Here is a 23,663-nt window from a genome sequence, read left to right as displayed (position 1 = left end):
GCGCCTCGTCCAACGTCATCCCCTCAAAACGCCTGGTCCAGGGAATCTGCAAGCGAACACAATCATGAGAGCGTGGCCAGCCAAATGCAGGCATGCACGCGCACATACATGGAAACACACACTTATACAGACACAGACGAAGTCACAGACATACAATCGGGCATGCACGGAGGCACACGGGCACATAGGGCACGATACCAGCGGGCCCCTGGGATTGGCGTCCTTCCCCCTGGTCCTGTTGCCGCCTGCTCGCTTGGACCGTTTAGCCGACGACGACGACGGCTCTTCGCGAGGCGCCAATAACGATTGGGTGGGGTTCATTGTATCCTGCGAAGACCGGGGTACCATGCTGTCTCCCTCCTGGGACTGCGTCTCATCGAAGGTCGAGCCTTGGGACTGGACACGCCGCCGAGATGTATTAGAGTCCTGCGAGTCAGAAGCAGACACTCGTGCTCGAGAAGAGCCCACCCGTGATTGGGAAAGAGGAAGGGGGCGTCCTCCAAACACAAGAGACGCAGCTTGCGAAGACCGGGGTGCCATGATGTCTCCATCCTGGGACTGCGTCTCATCGAAGGTCGAGCCTTGGGACTGGACACGCTGCGACGCACTTGAGTCCTGGGTTTCCGGGACAAGCACTTGTGGTTGTTTGCGGGGAGGCGGAAACGAGCCCATGATATCTGAAGCAGACACACGAAACGCAACTCAGTTACGACTTGCAACAGCAACGATCCAACACACATGCACACACACACACACACACACACACACACACACACACACACACATAATCACAAGCACAAGCACAAGCACAAGCACAAGCACACATGCACACATGCACACACATGCACACACATGCACACACATGCACACACATGCACACACATGCACACACATGCACATGCACACACACTCACGTGAAGGAGGAATGAACCCAGCCGGAGCCTCCTCATGTGGCTGCATGCACTGCACACAGATCAACGTGACCGCTCCATGCTGCATGCGCATTAGGGCCGCACACTGTTTGTGAAGCACCCTTGAACAGCGTGTACATTCGTTGCAGTACGTTGAACTCCCCCCACACTCAAAGCACACATCAGACTCCGCCATATCCAGTGGACGGTTTCTCTTCGAACGGCAACTGGCGCCAAACACGGCGCGCCAATCGCTGCACATGTGAGTCAGCAGAAAACAATTACTCGCCACGAACGCACACCGACCACCAGTTTCGCCAATACTCGCCAGCAATCACAATTACTCGCTGTGAACGGGCCCGAAGAGACGATTCACCCCAGCGAAGCATACAATTAATCGCTGGTGCGTCCTCGCCTCTCAACCCACCCACACAGAGCCCACTCGGAGCCCACTCAAAGCCCACTCGGAGCCCACACAATACACACCACACCACACGCAGGACGGATGCTTGCGCGGGGCGTGCTGCATGCACGCCGGGAGCGCCAGCTGTTGCACTTGCATCCAATCCCGGGTGTCCTGGTGATGTCACCGTCCATTGACGCGCACGACAACAATCATGCCGACGACAACGACGACGACGACGACGTGCAGCAGGAACCAACAACAGAACGCAGAAAGCAAACCACAGCAGAGGCAGCAGGCGAAAATGTGGGCAGGGGCACCGTCAACGTCAGCGATAACGACCACCATGACGACAACGACAACGGTAACGACGACGACAGCGATACCGTCAACAACCACAACCACATTGGATCTCCTGCGGCAAGGGCCAGCAAGGCACCGCCGTCCAAAGTGTGGCTCAACTGGAGCGTCCTCATCTCGGGGTTGCCCAAACAGGACTACGCCGAGGCGTGCTTCAGGCTGCAGCTCACCTTCGACGAGGAATCTCCCGCCGTCCCGCCGCGCGTGCAGTTCCTCACCATCCCCTACCACCCCAACGTCCACCCAGTCACCGGCCTCGTGTGCATGCCCACGCTTGAGCGCTGGAACCAGCCCCAACCAATGCAGGCAGCACCTCCACCACGGACGCCGCTGAGTGACCACGCGCGCGCACGCCGCAGCATCACACCCAACACCGAGGTCAACAACGATGGAGATGACCCACACCACACGCCGTCTTCGTCTTCGCCTTCGCCTTCACGCGCGCCGCCGTGCACGCCACACACACCACCACCACCACCACCACCACCACCACCGGCTGGGCGCAATCCCTCGCAGCGACCCGCCAACTCCTATGTGGAGCTGCTGCGCGATGTGCAGCGACTGCTGTCCAAGCCCCATCTCCCTTCCGCCGTCAACGCGCCGGCAGCAAACCTGTACCGCTTCAAGCGCGACGCCTACCAGCGGTTCGTTCAGCAGTGCTCAGAGGCCAGCCTGCGCGTGCACGCCGGGCTGCCGCCCTACCGCATGCAACAAATGCAGCAGCAGGAGCGCCTTCGCAAGCAACGACAACAACAGCAGCAACAGCAGCAACAGCAGAATCAGCGCGCATCGCGCCCAACCACGCGTCAGTCGCAGCAGCGCCCCGCCACACAGCAACGCCGCTTGCAAGCCGTGCCCGTGCACTATGAAGAGTACCGTGCGTCCTGGAAAATAACCGGGTCAACGCGCCGTATCACTGACGGGGACAGCCGCCCTGACGACTTTGACGGTGATGGCTACGGATTTGACACGCGCGGATTTGACACGCGCGGTTACAGTGGGCGCACGCACAACCACGAGAGAACCCGTAACCGACACCCACACAGTCGCACGGCCACAAGAGGCAAGCATTACACCACGTCCACGGCTTCGTCCGCCAGTTACCACAACCACCGCAATAGCACCAGCACCAGCAGCAGCAGCAGCGGTGGTAGTGCTGGTGTTCGCATGTGGCCACACCCTGCAGCGCGCCAGAATTTGCTGCAGGCGGGCAGTGCACCCGGCTCGCGGATGGGGCGACGTGTAGCCTCCACCCCGCTTGCATCTGCCCGCGCCCTCCGCTCTGCTCCAGTCATATCATCATCGCCAACGAAACACACTTTCACCACCACGCCCACAGCCACCCCCTCCAATGCCACAGCCGCGCCCGTGAGCCCGCGCCGGGGTGCACCTGCGACTGTCGTGATTCCCAACTTGCCAAAGGTGTCGTCGGGGTGGTCTGTCACCTCGCTCGTGTCTGCATCGACATCACCCCAGCCAGATCTGAGCCGCAACGCCAGCCACACGAGCCTGCTGCATCGCGACAACCACCGCCATTCCCCCCGCAAACCGCGCCTCAGCCGCATCAGCAGCGTGGGGAGTGAAGCGAGCAGAGCCAGCACCCCCGTGCACTTCCCGCCCCCATCTCCATCTCCATCATTACTTCACGCCCAGCACCACACGCCCGTGTCCCCGCGGCCGATGACGTCGCGGACGGATGCAGAGGCAGACGACCTGATATCGTGGGCAGGCAGGCTGGAGGTTGCCACCCCATTTACCGACGACACGGCGCAATCGCCCACGCTCAACTTTTAATGTGCGCGTGTTGGAGTTACATGTTCGTGTGTGTATGAGTTGCGTGCGTGTGTGTACATGCGTGCGTGTACATGCTTGCGTGCGTGTACATGCGTGCGCGTGTGTACATGCTCGCGTGTACCAACTGTGTCGAGCTTGAGTTGTGCGTGTGCAAGCTGCATCAGCTCCGCACATGTGAAGTTCTGTGCAGGTGTTGTTTGTTTATATGCTTACGACCTGCCACCTCACGCCACATTTTCGTCTTTATCACCACCAAGCTCTCGCTGACGACAAAATAGCTCGGCCCTGCATGTACAAGTGCGTTTAAGGGTTTGCTCATATGCACCCTTGTATTGTGAATGCCCTTATTCAATCTATGTACAGTAAACAACCCATTCAACTCAATGAAACAGGTAGCATGAAGTGATCAACAAACACAAGCACACGTGTGTGCGCAATCAACAAGGCTTGCTTCTTTGCGGCACTGTCAACGCAAGCATCCCAACAATTTGTGTAACAACGCAAGCCAAGCAACACTACAAACCTCTTTTCTCTCTTTCGCTCACTCATACACACACACACACAGACAGACACACAGACAGACACACACACACACGCAGACACACAGACAAGCATGAAGAATGCAGACGCTACGCTGCTACATGTCCCTCAACATCTCTCTCAAGTCGTTCATATCCTCCTCCTCGTCTTCACCATGCATATCCCGCCTGTGGTGATGGCCACCGCCATAACCACCACCACCATGGTGGTGGTGCTGTGCTGCGCGCTGCGACGGTGCCATGGGTGTGGACTCGTGCTGCTGCTGTTGCTGTTGCTGTTCAAAGCCCGGCGGCGGTCTGATCTCTGGTGTAAACGGGAAGTCGCCGCTTCGGTTGAACGATGGCTGGTCAGGGTGACGCTGTTGCTGATGCTGGTGGTGTTCCGGCATGGCCACGCTCACGTTGATGTACGCTGGCTCTTCACTGCGCCGGCTGTCGTGCAGTCCAGACACATCCGCATACAGCGGCACGTGTGTCTGCAGCCCGGTGGACGAGGACGAAGGTGTGGCGGGCGATTGCGGCTGCACGTGCACGTACCCTGGTGAAGTGTCAGCCCGCACATGCTGCTGGTCTGGTGCAACGTCCAAGTACCCGCGCTTTTGCTGTGCTTTGGGTGTCACGTCCAGGTAACCCGGGCGCTGTGTCGTCGCAGCCCCTGGTTTTGGCGCCACATCCAAATACCCACGCTTGTCACCAGTTGCGTGCTGCATCTGCTGTTGCTGCTGCTGTGGGGACACGTCGAGGTAGCCTGGCTTGGCGCCAGTGACAGACGGGTGCGACATGTCGTCTGTTGCCAGCGCAAGTTCTGCCACTTCGTCCAGGTTCCACACGTCATCATCGTCATCCTCGGGTTGCTGGCTGCTGCCTGTCGCCGCTGTGCCAGCATGCACCGAGTCCACGTGCTGCGAGCGTGTCGGCTCCGCCGCCGTGCCCACAGACGACGTGTACGCCGCCTCGCGCTGGCGTTTGCGTTCTGCAGCGGCTCGCCGTGCTTCTTCCTCGTCCTCCTCGTCCTCCTCCATCACCGTCTCCAGTCTGGCGTCACGCGAGCTGGACATGATGGACGACTCTTCAAACTGGCCGTGCTGCTCCAACCCAACACCGCGCGTCGCAACAGGGGTGCTTGTCACAAACGCCTGCGTTGGCTGGCGGCTCTGTGCCTCAGCGGCGTGCTGGTCACCCTCTCGTCGCTTCAGCTCGTCAGCAGCGCGGAGCGCGCGAATCACGCCGTCAAAGTCATCCTCGTCCGTGTCGCTGTCCGATGACGACCCGCCGTCACGCTGCTGCTGGCCGTGGCGCTCTTCATCATCGTCATCGTCGTCAAACGTGGGCGCTGCCCAGGCGTCGTCGTCCGTGATGTCAACAGTGACCTGACTCGTGTCAACGAGCGATGCGTTGGGATCCACTGCAATGGACGAGAAGACGGGCTCTGCTCGCAGCAGCTCGCTGCCCTTCAGCTCACGATACCGCTTGTGGCACGCAATCGCCAACAAGCCAAACAGCCGCTGAGCCTGCAGGCAAATGGAAAATGGAAGACGGGGGGTATTTTTTTTTTTGTTTGTTTTGAGGGGGGAGGGGGAGGGTGTGTGAGTTCCAGTGAGGTTATGTGAGCAACAGGTGTTGTCAGAGCAACGGCTGCCAAAGAAAACAAAAAAGGAAGAGAGTCATCGCAGAGTACACAAACACACAGCCACACAGCATGCAAACACACAGACAGGGCACAAACACAGAGCAAAAACGGTCGTACCGAGTCGTCATCTGTCATGCGAATGACATGGCATGCAATCAAGCTGGGGTCCACAGCATCTTCTACACCGATGAAGACGTGTGCTGTCTCCACACGGCATTCGCAAATGGATGTCAGGGCACAGCTGCAGAACTGCAGTCCAAACGGGTGCAACGAAAACGTAGTAAATTTGATGAGTACAACTTGCTGTGACCCACGAAATGCAACATACACATGGGGCATGCCTCCACAACATACATCACACACACACACACACACACACACACACACACACACACACACACACACACACACACACACACACACACACACACACACAAACGCAAGCAGCGTACCGGCTCCTCTGGCTGCCCTTTGATCCTGAGCGCCTCAGGCGTGAGGGTGAGGAACGCCGCTTGCGGGGTGACGGTGTGATGCACAATGCTCATAAACGTCTCCTGCAGCTCCTTCCAGCACGCCCGGTGCACCTCTGTAGGGGGGGGGGGTTGTGTGTGTGAATGTGAATTTGAGGGTGAATGTGAATGTGAAGGTGAACAAACGGTGGCAGGGGTTCAAGCGAATGAAAAGGCAAAGTAAATGACGTGAAAGCGGAATCGCAACGGAACACTAGTGCATACACACGCACACGCACACGCAAGTGCGGGACGTACAGTCACACCGTGCGGCCTCACGACCCCCCTCCCCCTAACGCCTCCCACCTCCACAACATGCCCCCACAACGACAAACAACGCACCCGTGTGGACGTGGGTGCGGTGATCCAGGTACTGGACGTCAAAAGTGTAGGATTCCGTGTCCACAAGCGACAACTCGGCATATTTCACCTCCTCCCCCTGGCCATGCTGCTGTTGATACATGGGCTGAGGCGCAGGGTTGAGCAGGCGTGCGTATGTGGTGGCCGCGCCATCACGGAGCATAATCCCGCCAGTGCGCGGGTCAGTCGTTGTCTCGCCAGCCTCGGAGGGGAAATCAAACACATCCGTGCGCGCATCGCCAGGCAAGCTGCCGCTCAGGTCGATGAAATCTGTGGTTGCGTCCAGCTGGGAATCGCCACCAGAGATGTTGCGCTGCAGCTGCAGTGCTCCCCGGTTGATCCCGTACACGAGGCCTTCCGTCAGGCGCGCAATGCCAGATGCCACCTCCCGGTTCGATGCAAACTCCCACGCAGACGGCCGCCGTGTGGGCGACTCCAGCGGCGAGAACGAGCTTGCAGCCTCGCTTCCTCGTTGCTTCTGCTGTTGTTGTTCTTGCTCCTTCGAGTGCCCGGGGGTGGATGATACGGAAGAGGTGCCAGCCCTGCTGCCTCTTGGGGACTGCATGGGCGACACCGTGCTGCGCGCAGGCAAGCGCATGGCCCGCCCAACGCTCGGCAGGCGGCCAGCAGCACCATCCAGTCCGCGATAGTGGCCCACGTCCTGCTGCACATTGTCCTCGTGGAGCGGGTTCATTGGCACCTCGTGGTGGTCCAGGCCAGTGGCCACGCCCAGGTACAGGCTGTGGCGGTCCTTGGTGGGCGATGCGACAATGTGGCCAAACTGCTGCTCGCGCCGAAGTGCGTCCTCGTGCGCCTGCAGCTCCACATCCCGCTTGCGTCGCTGCTTCCGGCGATGCACCAGCAGCAGCACAACCAGCATGATGAGCACCACGCCGCCAACCACGGCAGGGACAATGGGAACAATGAGGGCAGTGGACCCCTCCGCTCCCGGTGGCGCCAGCGACACCGTTGACGATGTCGACGCGGCGGTTATCGTCGTCGTCGTCGTACCAGTCGCAGGCGGCGCTGTTGTTCCCGGCCCAGCGGTCGTGGTCACAGACGGCATTGGTGACGCAGCAACCTGCGAGCCTTCAAAGTTGACCTTCATCTGGTCCTGCTGCACCGCATACGCGGTTTGGTCTGCAGAGCGGCCGTCAGCGTGCACGACATCCACGCCCACGCTGCCGCGCGAGAATGTGATGCGCACCACCAGCGACGGCGGCACCCCCGCAAACCGCCACAGGCCGTCCAGGACAGCCGCCTCCAGCGCAGCAAGGCGCGTGGCATTGCCCACAATTGCGTCATAGTCCAGCGGCAGCAGGAACGACGTTGTCAGGGGCTTCTCGTCCACGCTGCCGGGTTGATCACACACGCTCGTGTTTTGCACCACGCCCACCAGCGGCGAGTAGCCCTGGGGCTTTGATACGGCAGCCGCCACGTGGGCGCCCTGCCGTGCTTGACCGTTGCTGTCAGCGGCAAAGGTGACGTTGGCGAGCTGCGAATCCAGCGCGGTGTCATAAGCAGGGGCATCGTCCACGTGACGGGTCATAAACAGGAGCCGGTCAGGGGAGAATGCGCCCTCCGTCGACACGGTCAGCTGCACAACCGAGACGCCCCCGCTGATGTTGGTCGGTGGCGTGTCACCCAAGGGAATCACCGTGCGATACAGCGACGGCGCAACGGCAAAGGGGACAGCGGCCTGAATCCACGCGCCCGCGTATCCGTCTGGTTTCCCCGGTGACAGCAGATCTCCAGCCAGTGGCTCCGCGAGTGTCCAGTTGGCTCGCTGTGCGTCGCCGGAACCCGCTGCTGGCTCAATGTCGAACACGATTGCAGTGTCGGTTGGACTCGCAGCTTGGTGCGACGCAGTGAGCGCGAGCACAGACACCTCCAGCAGGCAGCCGTCCGGGGACGGCAGCACTCGCACGCGCGGCGCAGACACGAAGCGCAGCAGGTCAAAGTTGACGGCTGCAAGGAAGGACACATCCAGCACATCAATGTGACCATTGACATTGGCGTCCATGACGCGCTTCTCGTCTGCCGACAGCGAAGACCGGTTCACGGCGGGATCCACAAGCTCGCGGCCAAGGAAGCGAAGCAGGGCGCCCGCGTCCTTGATGTCAAACACGCAATCGCACAGCACATCACCCAGCATGCGCGGCTCTGGGCACGATGCAGGGTCGCATGGCGTTGCACGCCGTGCACGCAGCAGTGACTCGCTGTCACGGGCAACACGACCATCAGCAGCGGCAGCAGCAACAGCAGTCGCCGTGGTGTCGACGGCACTGTCACGACGACGACGACGACGACCGGGGGTGCTGGCCGTGCATGGTGTGGTGGTGGCGTTGCTTGCAGCCGTGCCGATAACAACATCGACGCTGCCAGCAACAATAGCACGCGGTGTGGGCGCGCCAATGGTCAGCTGCTGTGATGAGGCATCAGCGATGGTGTTCACAACGCCGTGAATGGCGGTGATGCATCCAGAAGTAGAGTTGGCACCATTCTCAGGCGCAAGAACGCGGAAGCGGAGCGTGGCGACGGTCAGGACGCCAACCGCAGCATTCTTCTGCAACAGGCCGCCAAAGGATGCCACGCCCGGTGGGCTGTTGAGAGAAGCCACAAACACGCCGCCTTCCCACAAGGACGACGTTTGTGCAATGGAGACCGCCTGAAGGATGGTGGGGTCGTACACAATATCGAGATCAAGGGCTCCCAGCACACTGGCACCAGCGCTGACGCGCACGGGCACGTCGAATGTGGCGCCCGGCTGCTGTGCCGGCACCGGCACCCCAGACAGCGACCCGAGATCAACATCCCCATCCCCGGCTTGCAGGTTCGCAGCAAACATCCGGCTCCCCATCGCGCCTCCTACCGTGGCCCGCACCACATACTCAAGCTCAACAGCGCTGTTCCCAAGCAGCGTCACTGCGCCACTCGCGCCGTCAACCGCAACGGCCCCGCTGCTGTCGCCCCTCACAGAGAACGCCACCAGCCCACCAATGCGTGCGCTCCCGCTCCCGCTCACATCAATCAGGTCAGCGTACTTGCGCCCGTCGCTCAGCACAACGTCCACCTGGCCCCGTGACACGTGGCCCACCACACCAACCACCGTCCCCGCAAGCGTCAGGCCCTCAAACCCAACAACACGCACAGACGTGTTGGTGGCAGCAACGTCGGCCCGCGCCACAAACTGGCTCACTGCGCCAGCCACGCGCGCCTCCACGCTCGCGTTCCCAAACGCCGTGCCAGCACCCGTGTACGACACAACCGTGCCGCTGCTCACACGCACCACATCGCTTCCAGCAACCACGGAGTAGCTCACCACAGCCCCGTCCGTGCTCACGTCAACGCGCTCGCCGCTCGTCAGCACCAGCACCGTCTCCAGCACAGCCTCCTGCCACACCCCCGTGTCTGCGTATTGCTGCAGCTGGTGCACCTCCACACCACGGGAGCCGGCGTACGCGGGCCACGGCCGCAGCCGCGCCTCCACGCTCGCCGTGCCGACAACGGTGATGTTGATGCTGTGCGTCACGCTCACGTGGCTGAAGCCGATGGTCAGGGTGCCTGTGCCCGTGAGGCCGGCGCTGTTGGTGGTGACCTGGACGCGGCCATCGCTGGCGCGCCGCTGCGCCGTGAACAGGCCACCGCTCTTGCTCGTGTCCAGCACCACGCGCGCATCCGTGCTGGCATCTGTCACGTACGCCGGGAACACCAGCCGCAGCCCCAGCGTGGTGCTGGTTGGCCGCCTGCTGCTGCTACTGCCGGCTTGCACGCGCGTGAGCGGATCACCTTCGAGTGTGAGCTCCGCATCGCCAAGGGTGATCTCGATGCCCGTTGGCTGTGGAATAAACACGGGCACAAGCGTCTCGCCGGTGGCCAAAATGGCGCTGGATGAGGTGTTTGTGCACGCAGTCGGGAACAGCAGCGCATTCACTGCAATGGGCGAGTCCGAACCAACGCTGGCGGCACTTGCCACCGCCGCACTGCCTTGCACATCGAGGATGTTGGTGTTGTTGCTGGCGAAGACCACAAATGGAGCTGCTGACACGTCCACGAGCTGGTCATCACTCGTGCGCATCCACGCAGACAGCACAGCGCGCTGGCCCTCTCGGTCCAGCCCTGCCTTGCTGCGCGCTTCGATGAGGCTTGTTGCCCCGCACGCGGCAGGTGACGCGGTGTCCAGTGCCAGCTCTTGCGTTGCACTGACATACAAGCGTGTGATGTTGACTGGATCTGCGACCACACGCAGCGGTGCGGTGGCTGCCACAGGCGATGTTGGTTGCCCCGCGCCCAACGCGCTGTCCAGCACCATGTCAGTGGTGCCCAGGGATGCACCTTGTGCGTAAACGGCGATGAAGGTTGCGTCTCCGCTCACGCTAGACACGGATACAGTCGCCACAGCTGCGTCGGTACTGCGAATGCGCGTGTGAACAAATGTCGTCACGTCTGCAAGTGGTGTGGATTCCTCGCCGTCCGAGAAGGAGGCAGCCACCCGCACACGCGTGCGTTGGAACACGGGCGCTGCTGATACGTCGGAGCATGTTGCCAGAGACACTGGCAGCGTGTTCAGCACGCTGTCGTCCAGCAGTACGTGGGGGCCATCCACCATCTGCCACACGCTGAAGCGAAGCGCCGGGTTCAAGATTGGCACGGGTTGTTGTTCATCCGAGTCATCACCTGTGAGCGCCATGTTGACCACCACATCGGGGCTGGGCGCTGACGTGTTCTGCGTAAACAGCAGGCGGCGACACGTGGCAACGTCAAGCTTCACGGAGTCACCATTGGTTGCTGTGCACGTGATGGTCGAAGCAGTGGCATTGCTGGCGTCGTCGTTGTTGTCGTTGTTGTCCCGTTCGGCGAGTGTTCCATCTGCCAACACGTTGTAGAGGGCAATGGTCGTGGCAGTCTGTTCCGCAGCGTTCTGGTCGCCAGCCGCAGCGAGTGGCAGCTTGTTCCACAACGTGTAGCGGGAAGCTCGTGCCATGACGGCGACAGGCTGTGGCGAGGCGATGTAAAGGGCACCTGCACCAGCACGCACGCCGTCACGATCAAACGTGAGGCCCACCGTTGGCGTTGCCTCACCGCGGGGCCGCACAGACTGCTGCAGTGCGCTGGCGAGGGAGACAATCTCGAGCGCCACAGCACCCGCAACCTGGACGTTGCGCTGCCGATCAATGGCGCGAACGGTGATGGAGGCAATGCTTTCGGTGCCAGCCTCTGATGTGACGAAGGGGGAACCGGGTGGGAGGTACCCGACGATGCCCAACTCGTCCGGGGCAAGCTGGGTCACCTGTGCTGTGAAGCGGGAGCTCACCTGCGCACCTGTCACCTCCAACATCGCACCAGACACGGACACCTTGAACGCAAACGCGCCAACAGACGCGCCCGTGTTGGCATTCAGCGCCATCGCGGCGGTCTCGCCTGGTGCGAGCCGCTGCTGCGGCAGCACCAGCATGGCGTCGTTGGACAGATCCAAGGACGCGGTCGTCGGAACAATGGTGGCCGCGCTGGGAAGGTACACAGCTGTGGCGTTGACCGCATCAGCAGTCACAGTCACGTCCACGTCCATCGCATCGCTGTCCGCGGAGAACCACGCTGAAGGGATGGCAACCTCTGCAATGCATGCACCGCCTGTTGCTGGGGAAGCAGTGCACGTCGCAGACACTGGCAGCGGTGCATCGGCGGAGCTGTTTGCGCTGGTCACAACTGCGGTTATTTCAACGGGCTCCACGCCGTCGCCGCTTCGGCCGTTCGCCGCAAACGCAGTGCAGTACACGCGCACAACAGCGCTGTCCTCGTACACGCTTCGTTCGTCCAGCACCACGGCGCCAATCGTCGCAACCGGTGCAACACGCTCAGTGGTTGTGCAAGGCACCGACAGCGCTGCGCTCGCATCATCGCCGCCCTCCTGGTCAGCACCAACGCGTGCATGCACATCAAGCGCAGGCGGGAAGGGGTTGGTGCCAAACTGCTCTGCAAAGCCAACCGTCCTGTAGCGGTTTGCGCTCGGGAACGTGGGCAGCTGGGCCGCCCGCGCAACAGATGCGATGCTGGTTGCAGCAGCAGCAGCAACATTGGGTCCGCTATTGCCGTTCGTGTCTGTGGTGCTGTTGTGGGCTGCGCTGAGGAAGAGCAGGGCATCGATGCTGGATGCAACCTGGTATGGTGGGAAGAACGCGCGCAGCTCACACTCAACATTCGTTGTCTCTGTTCCGTTGCGAACGAGCACCTCGTCATCGGCGCACACCGTGTAAGGTTCGCAAGTGAGTGGCTGCACGCCGAGCGGGGATGTGCGGTAGTGGTTGCTGGGGCACTTGGTTGGGGGCAGGCACGCCTCAGTCGTGGCATTGACGGTCACGCTCACGAGCGGGTTGTATGACTGCACATCCACGGCGCCGTGCAGGCCGCTGTTGTCGCCAACGTCAAACTCCAGCGCAAACGGCGGGAACTCCTGCGTAACACGGCGGTCTGCATCGCCGGTGAACAGGTTGCTCACACCATCAGCGGCGATGGTAGCCTGGAACAGGCTCACGCCCATACCCGAGACGTTGTGCGAGGCCGCAAACGAGAGGGCATACGAGCCATCGCCCTCGTACGCGGCGCGCAAGATGGCGCCGTTGTGTGGGGAGGGCTTGAAGGCCACGAGCTCGCCAGCAGAGAAGTTGGCGTTGAGCAAGACAGCGCGGAGGTTGGTGTCGCGGCTCTCCACGTCAAACAGCACGTAGGTGTTGGGCGGTGCCGGCGCCTCGGCAACGCGGCCAGCGCCAATGGAGAGCAGCCCCGTGCGCAGCAGCACCTCGCAGTCTGTGGCAGCGCTCACAGGCTGGACTTGCACGTGTGTGAAGAAGCTGAACACAAAGGTGGTGACCTGCAGCATGTAAAACGCGTCCTCCGTGTTGACGTTGGTGTTGCCGTCAGCATCAGCGGCAGCTTGCTGGAAGGGTGCCAGGGAAGTGAAGGCGGGGTGGCTCGTGTCACCCTGGATCTGGTTGAGCAGCTGGCGAACAAACGTGACGTCGTTGGCATCAAAGCAGCAGTCGCCGTTTGCGTCGCCAAACTGCCTCCCATTCGGGCACGTTGCACAGGGCCACTCGTCCACAGCGCACGCGGGCTGGCACACCTCAGTGGCACGACGCGCGCGTGCCTGCTGCTGCTGCTGTTGCTGTGCTTGAGGGCTCGCAACAGCTTCGGCATGCAGCACGCTGCGCCTGCGACGCGCGTTGTTGTCAACGACAGCAACTTGAATGTCGCCTGCGGTGAACCGAGGGTCATCTGGGTTGGCAATGAGCGACGTGGCGGAAGCATCTGCCAGCGTGTTTGTCTCGCCGTACACAGCCCACACGCCGCTTTGCAGCGCCCTGAAGCGAACGGAGGCCACGACAACCGTGCCGGAGAGCCCCGTCACAGAGGCACCAATCACAACCGTGCCGGGGATGGCAATGTTCGATGAGAAGATGCCGCTGAGCTGGCTTCCTTGCTGCACGCTGATGGGCTGCAGGGCGCGCTCATCAAAGAGCACGTTGAGCTGGAGCGTGGTGAACGCGGTGTCGCTGCGCACGCGGACATCCACGTCAAACTCGTCTCCCACGCGCTGCGCGCCCAGCGGGCTGCCAGCGGTCCTGCCCAAGTCCACGTCCCCTGAGACAGGCTGCAAGTTGCAGAAGAAGGTGTCGCTGGCAACCACGTCACTGCCGTTGGACCCAGCAGCATGTACCGTGTACTCCACGGCCGAGTGGAAGTTGGTGTGCAGCGCAACCACGCCTGAGCTGGCGTCTACGCTGGCAACAGCAGGCCGAGACGTGGAGAAGGAGAGCAAACCGGGCACCTGCAGCACGCCGCTGGCGTACAGGTGCGACCGGCGCAGCTGCGTGTTGTCATCAAAGGTGACCGCAGCCTGGATTGTGGCGGTGGTGGCATTTTGGATCCCCGTGAGGGTGGATGGGAAGGACAGGTCGGTGATGGCTGTGACAAATGTACGCTCGCCTGTCACGGCGAGTGGCTGCGGCGTTGCCACAAGGGCGCCCGCAAACACGGCCGTCACATTGGCGTTGAATGGGAGCGATACTGCGGCGACACCGTCCTCCTGCACCCGCACGCGGTTCGGGCTGACTCCTCCCACGACGAGAACGCCAGTTGTGTTTGCGTTCGCCGGGTCTGCCTCAGCGCCGTACTCCACAAGTGCGTGTGTGCTCACGTCCTGCGACGTGCCATCGCTCAGGGCCACGCGCGTCTCCAGCTGCGCCTGCTGATACACATCGGTGTTGGCGAGCAGCGCCAAGCGCGTCACGGTGGTCTGGCTGGAGCCCGAGAACGACGGGTAAGGGCGGATGGCCAGGGACACGCCCTGTGCTCGGACCACCTCCACGCTCACTTCCCCAGTCACGTTGACGTGCGTGAAGTTGACGAACACGCGCGCCACGCCGGCCAGGGCAGGCGACGCGGCCAAGGCGACCACGGTGTCGTCGCTCCGCTGCGCCACCGTCAGCAGCTCACTGGCCTGAGCACCCATACCCTCGCCGGTGGCGGGCAGGACTGTGTATCGCGTGCGTGCGTCTGTGGTCATCACCTGCTTGCGGCCATCAGCAAACACCAGCGCCACGCTCAGCGTCGTTTCCGTGGCAAGCAAGGCCCCGGCAGGGTCCTGCGTCGAGGCAATCTTGCGCGCGCTCGCCGTCACCTCCACATCCACAGGCAGTGGCAGCTGCGCGTCCACGTTGATGGTGTGTGTCAGCAGCACGTTGTCGTCGCCAAACAGCCGCCCGCATTCGGACGTGTCCACAATGTCTGCCTCCACGGCCTCGCCTACAATGGACGAGAGGACCTGGATGTCCTGCGTGGTGGAAGTGCGCTCGCTCGTGTTTGTGTACACGCGAATCGCGCCCGGCGCCAGGGATCGCAGGTTCACCTGCGACTCCGCCAGCGGCTGCGTGTGCCCGTCGGTGAACACGAGCTCAAGCGCAACGTCGGCAAACTGCTTCTCGCGCGTCAGCTGCTGCGTGGCCACGACGGCGTAGGCAAAGGCAGCTGAGGCATCGGCGCCTGTCGCAACCGTGGCAGGCACGCTGGCAATGCTCAGATCAGCAACCACTGCAGAGCGGACGTTTGCAATGAACGCGCGCGGGCTGTCCACGGCGCTCACAGCCACGCTGTTGGACACGCCGTTTCCAGATGCATCCGTAGCAACAACGGTAACAGCGCCAGCGCTGCGCCCGACCAGGGTGGTGGCGCCAAACGCTTCCGTCACGCCCACAATTGTTGTGTTGCTGCTCACCAGCTGCACCAGGTGCGTCACGTCAACGTCTACGCTCGTTGTGGTGGCGTTGGACGAAGCAAGCCCAAGCACGGTTGTCACGCGGGGACGGGTGCTCTGGTACCAAGCATCGCACGCACCAGGTGCTGACACGCGGTTCATGGTGGTGTCCGTGATGTTCAGGAAGAGCGGAAGGCGCGGGTACCAAACTGCAACAGCCGCTGTGGCCCGCAGGTCCCTCCACGTGAAGGTGAGCATTGCGCTGGCAGAGCCACGGGCCTCGACGCCCAACAGCTGAGCACGCGTGCAATCAGACGACACACCGACGACATCCGTATCCTGGGAAGCACACGCCACGACGTCGCCGTCGTTGTTGGACACAGTGATAGGTGTGCTGTCCTCATCAAATGCAACGAGCGACACTGGCGAGTTCACGGCTTCGCCCGTCAAGACGGCGCTGTTCACCAGTTGGGCGGCAGGGATCATGGCAGCAAAGCCAACGGTCTGTGCTGGCGCGAGGAACACACTCGCGTCGCCCACACGCACGCCATCGCGGCCCGATGACACGGCAGCCACTGGCGTCACGAGTGGCTGCTGCTTCTCCACGTTGAACAAGCTCAACACCGTACAGCTGAGAGCCACCTCCGCCGCTGTTGTGGCGCTTGCGTTGGCGCCCTGTGTCCATGCGTCCTGTGGCTGCACCGCAACCGTGAGGGTGAACAGGAGCTCTTGCTCTGGCGCAAGCTCGGGGCGGTCGCCGAGTGGCAGGCCGTTGCCGACAACGGTGCTGGTGCCCTCACCTTGCACTTGTCCATCCCACGCGCTGTCCACGCTCATCTGCGTGATGACCAGCTTGTCTGCATCGTCAGCCACGCTGCAGCGGACCTGCCACGTGTTCACGGGGTAGTCACCGCCCTGCGCATACACGGGCACCTGGAACGTTGCGCCGGGTCGCACGGGCCTGTGCGGTGCACTGAACCACACGCCACCGCTCCCAGCAGCGCCAGTGGCCATCAATGGAGAGGAAGCCGGCGCTGTGGAGAGCGGCAGTGGCGGCGACGACACCTGCTGTGTGGGTGTGGAGCCAAGCCCATACGTCACTTGCACAGCGCGCTCTGTGGTGTTGGAGAACCACTCCTGTGGCACCGACACCCGCGCCCAGCAGGCGCTGCGCGTGGTGCAGGATGCCGTGACAGCCGGCACGGACGAAGTGAAGTCGACCGGCGTGACTGCGATGGACACTTGCGTCTGCTGCGTGTTTGTTGAGTGCAAGGCATCCCGCACAACAAGGTGCACGTTGACCTGGGGCGCATCGTGCCACAGCCGCTGCGTGGCCACTTGCGCTTCCACGCTGACAGCGGGGCTGCGCTGGAGGGTAAACGCCGCCTGCGCCTCGGAGTCGCCAAGCACAGCGCGCAGGTTACCGTTGTCGGCGTTGAGTGCATCGACAAACACACCCACTTGCCCGCGTGTGCCTGCCGGCGTCACCGTTGGCAGCTGTTGCTCAAGGAGGTAGCCCAGACCCGTGTTGCTGTTGACGGTGGCGAGCGGCAATGTCGCGTCTGGTATGCGCCCGCACTCGCGATCTGACGTGGCCGTGGGCAGGACTAGCTCCACTTCGCCTGGCTGGCACGCGGTCAGGTTGGCGCAAACCGTGTCCTGCAAGATGGTGCAGGCTGTCTTCGTGTACATGTCGCTTGTGCACACGGTGCAGTTGTCACACACGCGGTCACTTGTTGGTGTGGGCGCGGCGTCCTGGAATGTGCCCGGCTCACACGGGCCGCGGATGCGGGCACAGTCGCGATCGGATGTGGGCGTGGGCGCGGTTGTCTCGTACTGCGTAGTCGTGTTGCACTCACGCACGCGCTGGCACACGCGTGCGCTGCTCAGCGTTGGCGGGTCAAGCTCGAAGAACACGTTCGTGTCGCAGGCCGGAAGGCTGACAAAGCACTCGAGCGAGGACGTGGGGTTGGCAAACAGCTGGAGCGGGTGGTATGGTGTCGTCAGGTCAAACGTGTAGGAGGTGGCGGGTCCAAGCTGCAGCTGATACATGAAGGGACTCCCAAACTCCACGGCGCCGGTGCTGTTGGAGATGCGCACAGCACGCGAGTCTGATGTCTGCGGCGGGCTGCTCTGATCCACCGTCACCTGCAGGATGGTGAGGCCAACGTCACCGAGGTCAAGGCTGGTGAACATGTCTACGCTGTGTGGCACGGGTGTTTCGTTGTCTCCCATGTCATCACCGCCTGAGGGAACCGCCGCCTCAGCTTGGAAGATGGCGCCGTTGAAGGTTGGCGCACCCTTGTCGGCGACGACCACTTGACCACGGGTGACTGCGCTATTGTCAAGGGCCGGGCGCAGGCCCGTGTCGCGTGATTCCACGTCGAAGAACAGGAACGTGCGCTCTGGATCGGGGACGGTGTTGCCAGCACCCAGGGGCGTCGCTGAGATCCTGAGCTGGCACGCCACGGCTGCATCTGCTCCGGAGGCAGGCGACTGCGCCACCGGCGTCACCGTCACGTTGGTGATGAAGTGCAGCTGCTTGAAGAGGACGCGGATCAGGTACACGGGATCAAAGTCATCCACACGCCCGTTGATGTTGGCGTCCATCTGTTCATAGCGGTCTCGGCTGTAGTCGCTGCCAAAGCTGGGGTCAAACGTGCGCTTGGCCAGGAAGGATTGCACGAAGCGCACATCTGCGAGCGTGAAGCAGCAGTCCTCGTTCGCATCGCCCAAATGGCGGCCACCAGCGCACGGCAGCCCCGTGCACGGGGCATCGCCAGCGCGGCGGTGGCGCTCACGTGGCGCAACAACAGGGAGCAGGCTCCGGCTCCAGCCCACGTCATCGCTGTCGCTGACGTCAAGGCCAGCAGCGCTGCGGCGACGACGAAGGTTGCCGTCGAGGATGACCATGGAGACGTTGCCAGCAACAAACGCGGTGTCAGGCGCCACAATGTCGAGGGATGCATCGTCAATGAGCTCGATGATGGTGCCGCCGAGTGTGATGAGGGCAGGCGGAGCAGCGTCATCCGCAACGCGGAAGCGAAGCACGGCCACTTCCTGCGAGGAGCCAGACACGCCGTCTGTCGTCCCGCCAAAGAGGAGCACGCCAGGGGGATCGTTGGGGGTGACCAGGAAAAGGCCTTGGCCATAGGCGGAGCCCTGTGTCGCACTCACGTACTCGAGCACATCGGGTGGATAGGTGACCTCCAAGCGCAGACCAGCCACCACCTTGGCTGTGCTGGTGAGGCGCACGGGCACGTCGAATGTGGCGCCCGGCTGCTGTGCCGGCACCGGCACCCCAGACAGCGACCCCAGATCAACATCCCCATCCCCGGCTTGCAGGTTCGCAGCAAACATCCGGCTCCCCATCGCGCCTCCTACCGTGGCCCGCACCACATACTCAAGCTCAACAGCGCTATTCCCAAGCAGCGTCACTGCGCCACTCGCGCCGTCAACCGCAACGGCCCCGCTGCTGTCGCCCTTCACAGAGAACGCCACCAGCCCACCAATGCGTGCGCTCCCGCTCCCGCTCACATCAATCAGGTCAGCGTACTTGCGCCCGTCGCTCAGCACAACGTCCACCTGGCCCCGTGACACGTGGCCCACCACACCAACCACCGTCCCCGCAAGCGTCAGGCCCTCAAACCCAACAACACGCACAGACGTGTTGGTGGCAGCAACGTCGGCCCGCGCCACAAACTGGCTCACTGCGCCAGCCACGCGCGCCTCCACGCTCGCGTTCCCAAACGCCGTGCCAGCACCCGTGTACGACACAACCGTGCCGCTGCTCACACGCACCACATCGCTTCCAGCAACCACGGAGTAGCTCACCACAGCCCCGTCCGTGCTCACGTCAACGCGCTCGCCGCTCGTCAGCACCAGCACCGTCTCCAGCACAGCCTCCTGCCACACCCCCGTGTCTGCGTATTGCTGCAGCTGGTGCACCTCCACACCACGGGAGCCGGCGTACGCGGGCCACGGCCGCAGCCGCGCCTCCACGCTCGCCGTGCCGACAACGGTGATGTTGATGCTGTGCGTCACGCTCACGTGGCTGAAGCCGATGGTCAGGGTGCCTGTGCCCGTGAGGCCGGCGCTGTTGCTGGTGACCTGGACGCGGCCATCGCTGGCGCGCCGCTGCGCCGTGAACAGGCCACCGCTCTTGCTCGTGTCCAGCACCACGCGCGCATCCGTGCTGGCATCTGTCACGTACGCCGGGAACACCAGCCGCAGCCCCAGTGTGGTGCTGGTGGAGATGCGCTTTGAGGACGACGTGAGTTGCGCAACCACGTCATTTGCCTCTGCAAGGGTGCTCTTGAAGCTGTGTACCACAAGCGCTGTCGGCTGCGGCAAGGAGATGAACACCGGGCTAAGGCCAGAAGCAATGACAGTGTTGGCCGCATCGCAAGCTTCTGTGGAAGACAGGTCGACGCGAAGGATGTCACCAGACCCTGTGCCAACGGCCTCGAAGCGCTGAGGTGTGGCCGGGTTGGCCAGCACGCGCGCAACCCTCGCGTCAAGGGAGGTGATGTTCAGGCCAGGGAACCCGTCCAGCGGCAGCGTGGTTGTGTCGTTGAGCACGGCTCGCACCGTCACGTACGCGGTGTCAAACTCGACCGTGATGTTGGAGAGGATGCCAATGTCAACGGTGTGTGCTGCAAGGCGGTCCACCCTACTGGGAAGGGAGCTGAGTGCGAGACCTGCGACTGGGTAGGCGTCAATGCGACGCACACCCACTGCTGCGCCCTGTCCAACGGTGACGGTGGCTGCACTCACGATGGAGGGGGCAGGCAAGGAGATGGTGGTGGTGCCAGGCAGCAGGCCTTCCACCACGCCGGTATCGCTCACGCTCGCCACGCTGGCGTTGGTCTGTTGCAGGTGAGCGAGGACAAGGGGAAGGACATCCACTTGGCGGGTGATCGTGCTGCCGTCCAGCAGCCGCGTTGAAAACGTGCATGGGCAGAAGAGCTGTGTCTGCTGGTACACGGGCTGACAGCTGCGGGCGGGGTGGCGCAGGCCGGCGACAGCTTGCAGGTTTGGCCCCACCGCGTCCGTTGTCAGCTCAGCAGCGGTCGGCAGCCACACGCGGAAGGTGACGGGCACGAGCACGCCGAGGCCAATCACGCGGACGGCAATGCTGGTGCCGTCGGCGCCGGCCGTCTCATCGCCATCAAAGTAGACTGCGCTGCAGTCTGCAAACACCTTTAGCGTGGCGGGGTTGAGCGTGGAGCAGGACAGCAGGCCTGATGATGTGCTCACCGCAGCCGTTGTGCCGTCGGCATACGCGCCCAAGACCGTCAGTGCATGCGAGATGCGCTGGCCAGTGAGGCGCGCCACGTTGGGCAAGTCTCCTGCCCCAGCGTACGGCATGACAGTGACGAGGGCGTTTGGCTGAACGTGCACCTGCCCAAACTGCACGCCCTGCTGTTGCTGGCGGTGGCTGTGTGTGGCATAAGTTGGGGTTGGGCGACCGAGCACGGCGACGGGTTCGCTGCGCACGTTGCCGAGCGCCTCCACGGTGACGTTGATGCTGAACTGGGCAGCGTCCGGCTGGGTGGTGGCGGTGGTTTCCAGCACACGCAGGTTGAGTGTGGCCAGCAGGTCCACGTCTGGCGCGGCGTTTTCCTCCGCAAGCGTGCCGACGATGACGATGCCCGTGGGCGTGGCCTCCACCGTGTGCAACCAGCGGTCGGAGATGGTCGCGGGGCTGTCCGCGTCAAAGGCGAGGCCCGTCTGATCAATGTCGACGCTGAGGCGGTACAGGGCGAGCTCAATGTCGTTCTTGGCGCGGATGGGCGCGGTGAAGGTTTTGCTTGGAAAGAGCGTGTGCGTCGGCAGCTCAACGACGACCTCTGACGCAAGCACGACGCGATCTGCACCCGGAACGAGCACCACATCGGCGAGAACGCCGTTGCTGGTGCCATCGATGCCAAAGGCGATGGAGACGGTTTCCTCTGCCTGCGCAGCAAACCACGCCTGCGGGAGGGCGAGCTGGACCGTGCACGCGCCGGAGGTGCTATCGACGACGCACGTTTGCCGTGGGCTGACATCCTGCAGCACGCGCAGGGCTGCAGGGGCGGTGGCCTCCACGAAGACAGCCGTGTTGGACTGCACGCGGGTGTTCTGTGCCGCGTCGCGCACCTGAATTACCGCATGCACGTACGGCTTGTCGTAGTAGACGCGTGTCGGGGAGAGCAGCTGGCCGGTCACGGACGAGGCCGGCTCCCTTGCCGCACGCACCTGCTCTGAGGCAGTGCTGGGGCCAATGCTGGCGGAAATGGTGGCGGGCGTGTCGACGGGTCCGCCAAGGAGGAAGCCAAAGGCGGCGCGCGTGGAGGTGGCGGAGAGCCGCGTCAGGCCAGTGGTTGATGCAGGGAGCGCAGGCGTTGACACGCTGACGGTGGTGGGAGGGAACCAGCGGGCAACCGGGATGGGCTCGCACACCCTATCTGAGGTTGGCGTGGGCGCCACGGCTTCGTATTCGCCAACGCGGCAGGGGGTGAGTGGCGCACACACGGTGTTGCTGGTGGGCGTACACGCCTGCTTCTGGTACTGGGTGGCGGCGGCAGCGGCGGCGGCGGTGGTGTTGCAAACGTCGCACAGGTTCTGGCAGTTGTCGCCCCAGGTGGTGGAAGGGCAGACGCAGTCGTAAGCTGCCAGCAGGTTGAGGCACGTGCCACCATTGGAGCATGGGTTTGGGTCGCACTCGTTGATGTCTTCGTCGCACAGGTCGCCCGTGAAGCCAGCGGGGCAGGTGCACTTGAACCCGGACGGCACGAGGTTTGGCACGCAGTTGACAAACACGCACTCTGCGGCGGCGTCAAAGAGCTGCCGGCTGGTGGTGCCTTGCTGAAGCTTGCCGCACTCCTGCACACAGTCGAGCTCGCACGTGTGCTCCTGGTCTGAGAGGGGCACAAGCAGGCAGTTGAATGCAGAGGAGCAAGAGAGGGCGCCTGCGTCGTCTTGCAGACACGCGGAGAAGACGTTGTCGCATGTCTCCGAGCACGAGGCGATGGCGGCGGGGACGTCAAACAGGTCTGTGCAAGTGCTGTTGTTCTGGCACATGTCGGCTTCGCAGCTGAGGAGGGTCTCGCACCGGGGGCCCGTGTAGCTGGCAGGGCAGGTGCAGGTGGCCGTGTTGACGCCGTCCACGCACGTGCCGCCGTTGAGGCACATACCCTCCACGCAGTCATCGGGGTTTGTTTCGCAGTAGACGCCCTCAAACCCAGTGGGGCACTGGCAGCGGAAATCCGGCAGGAGCGGGCAGTCGTCGACAATGCACTGCAGCGCATCTTCGAAGAGCGCCTCGCCAGCCTGGGTGCTAAACCGCTGGGCACAGTCGCGAAGGCAGGCCTCGTCGCACTGGTCTGTCCCGGCGCGGGCAACTGCCTGCAGGCAAAGTAAGGTGGCATCCTGCGGGCCACTGCAGTCTGCGTTTGCCGCGCATGCGTCGATCGAAGGCTCGCAGTAGCGGTGGCAAGCCCGGGGCTCACTCACACACGTGGCGTTGTTCTGGCACATGTTGGCAATGCTTTCTGTGGTGCAGTTGAGGCGTGTCTGGCAGCGGTCGCCATCAAAGCCGGTGGGGCAGGCGCAGAAGAAGGCGCCAATCAGGTCTGTGCACGTGCCGCCGTTCAAGCACGGGTCTGGATCGCACTCGTTGATGTCCGTCTCGCAGAAATCGCCCTCGTAGCCGTCTGGGCAGCCGCAGGTGATGCCTTCCAGGATGGGGGTGAGGTCACACTCCTCGACAACGCAGGTTGCGGCTGTGGTGAAGATGGCCTTGCTTGCGTTGTTCATGATGTAGGGGAGGCCGCAGTCGAGGACGGTGTCCAGGGAGGCGGTGCCCTGGGTACCGTCTGGGATGAGGAGGCACGTCTTGCGAGGGCTGCACTGGGCGTCCTGGT

The 23,663-nt window shown here is 62.8% G+C and overlaps 3 protein-coding genes across 3 annotated transcripts in view; 1 reads left to right on the top strand and 2 right to left on the bottom strand.

Annotated features, from left to right (window-relative positions):
- The window catches only part of PTSG_00640 (uncharacterized protein), a 4,191-nt gene extending 3,007 nt beyond the window's left edge, over positions 1-1,184 (bottom strand). The window contains exons 1-3 of the mRNA XM_004998052.1: positions 915-1,184; positions 199-677; positions 15-46 (exon numbers count right to left, since the gene is read on the bottom strand). Coding sequence (XP_004998109.1) covers positions 15-46; positions 199-677; positions 915-1,173 — 770 coding nt within the window. The 5' untranslated portion in view covers positions 1,174-1,184. The remainder of the gene's footprint in view (positions 1-14; positions 47-198; positions 678-914) is intronic.
- Positions 1,185-1,212: 28 nt separating this feature from the next.
- Positions 1,213-3,860, top strand: PTSG_00639 (uncharacterized protein). Its single transcript, XM_004998051.1, has one exon. The coding sequence runs from the start codon at positions 1,417-1,419 to the stop codon at positions 3,466-3,468; it is 2,052 nt and encodes a 683-aa protein (XP_004998108.1). The 5' UTR covers positions 1,213-1,416; the 3' UTR covers positions 3,469-3,860.
- The window catches only part of PTSG_00638 (fibropellin III), a 21,856-nt gene continuing 1,939 nt past the window's right edge, over positions 3,747-23,663 (bottom strand). Inside the window, exons 2-5 of the mRNA XM_004998050.1 lie at positions 6,489-23,663; positions 6,090-6,223; positions 5,755-5,886; positions 3,747-5,518 (exon numbers count right to left, since the gene is read on the bottom strand). The exon at positions 6,489-23,663 is cut by the window's right edge and continues 837 nt beyond it. Of these exons, the coding sequence (XP_004998107.1) occupies positions 4,106-5,518; positions 5,755-5,886; positions 6,090-6,223; positions 6,489-23,663 (18,854 nt within the window). The 3' untranslated portion in view covers positions 3,747-4,105. The remainder of the gene's footprint in view (positions 5,519-5,754; positions 5,887-6,089; positions 6,224-6,488) is intronic.

Source organism: Salpingoeca rosetta (genome assembly GCF_000188695.1).
Source record: "Salpingoeca rosetta unplaced genomic scaffold supercont1.2, whole genome shotgun sequence".
Classification (NCBI taxonomy): domain Eukaryota; class Choanoflagellata; order Craspedida; family Salpingoecidae; genus Salpingoeca; species Salpingoeca rosetta.
Note: the sequence above shows the minus strand (reverse complement) of the source record. Positions and strands in the feature narration are given on the sequence as shown.

What these genes read in the sequence shown, in the direction of transcription:
- PTSG_00639 (XM_004998051.1), top strand. Translation starts at nt 1,417, where the DNA reads ATGCTTGCGCGGGGCGTGCTGCATGCACGCCGGGAGCGCCAGCTGTTG.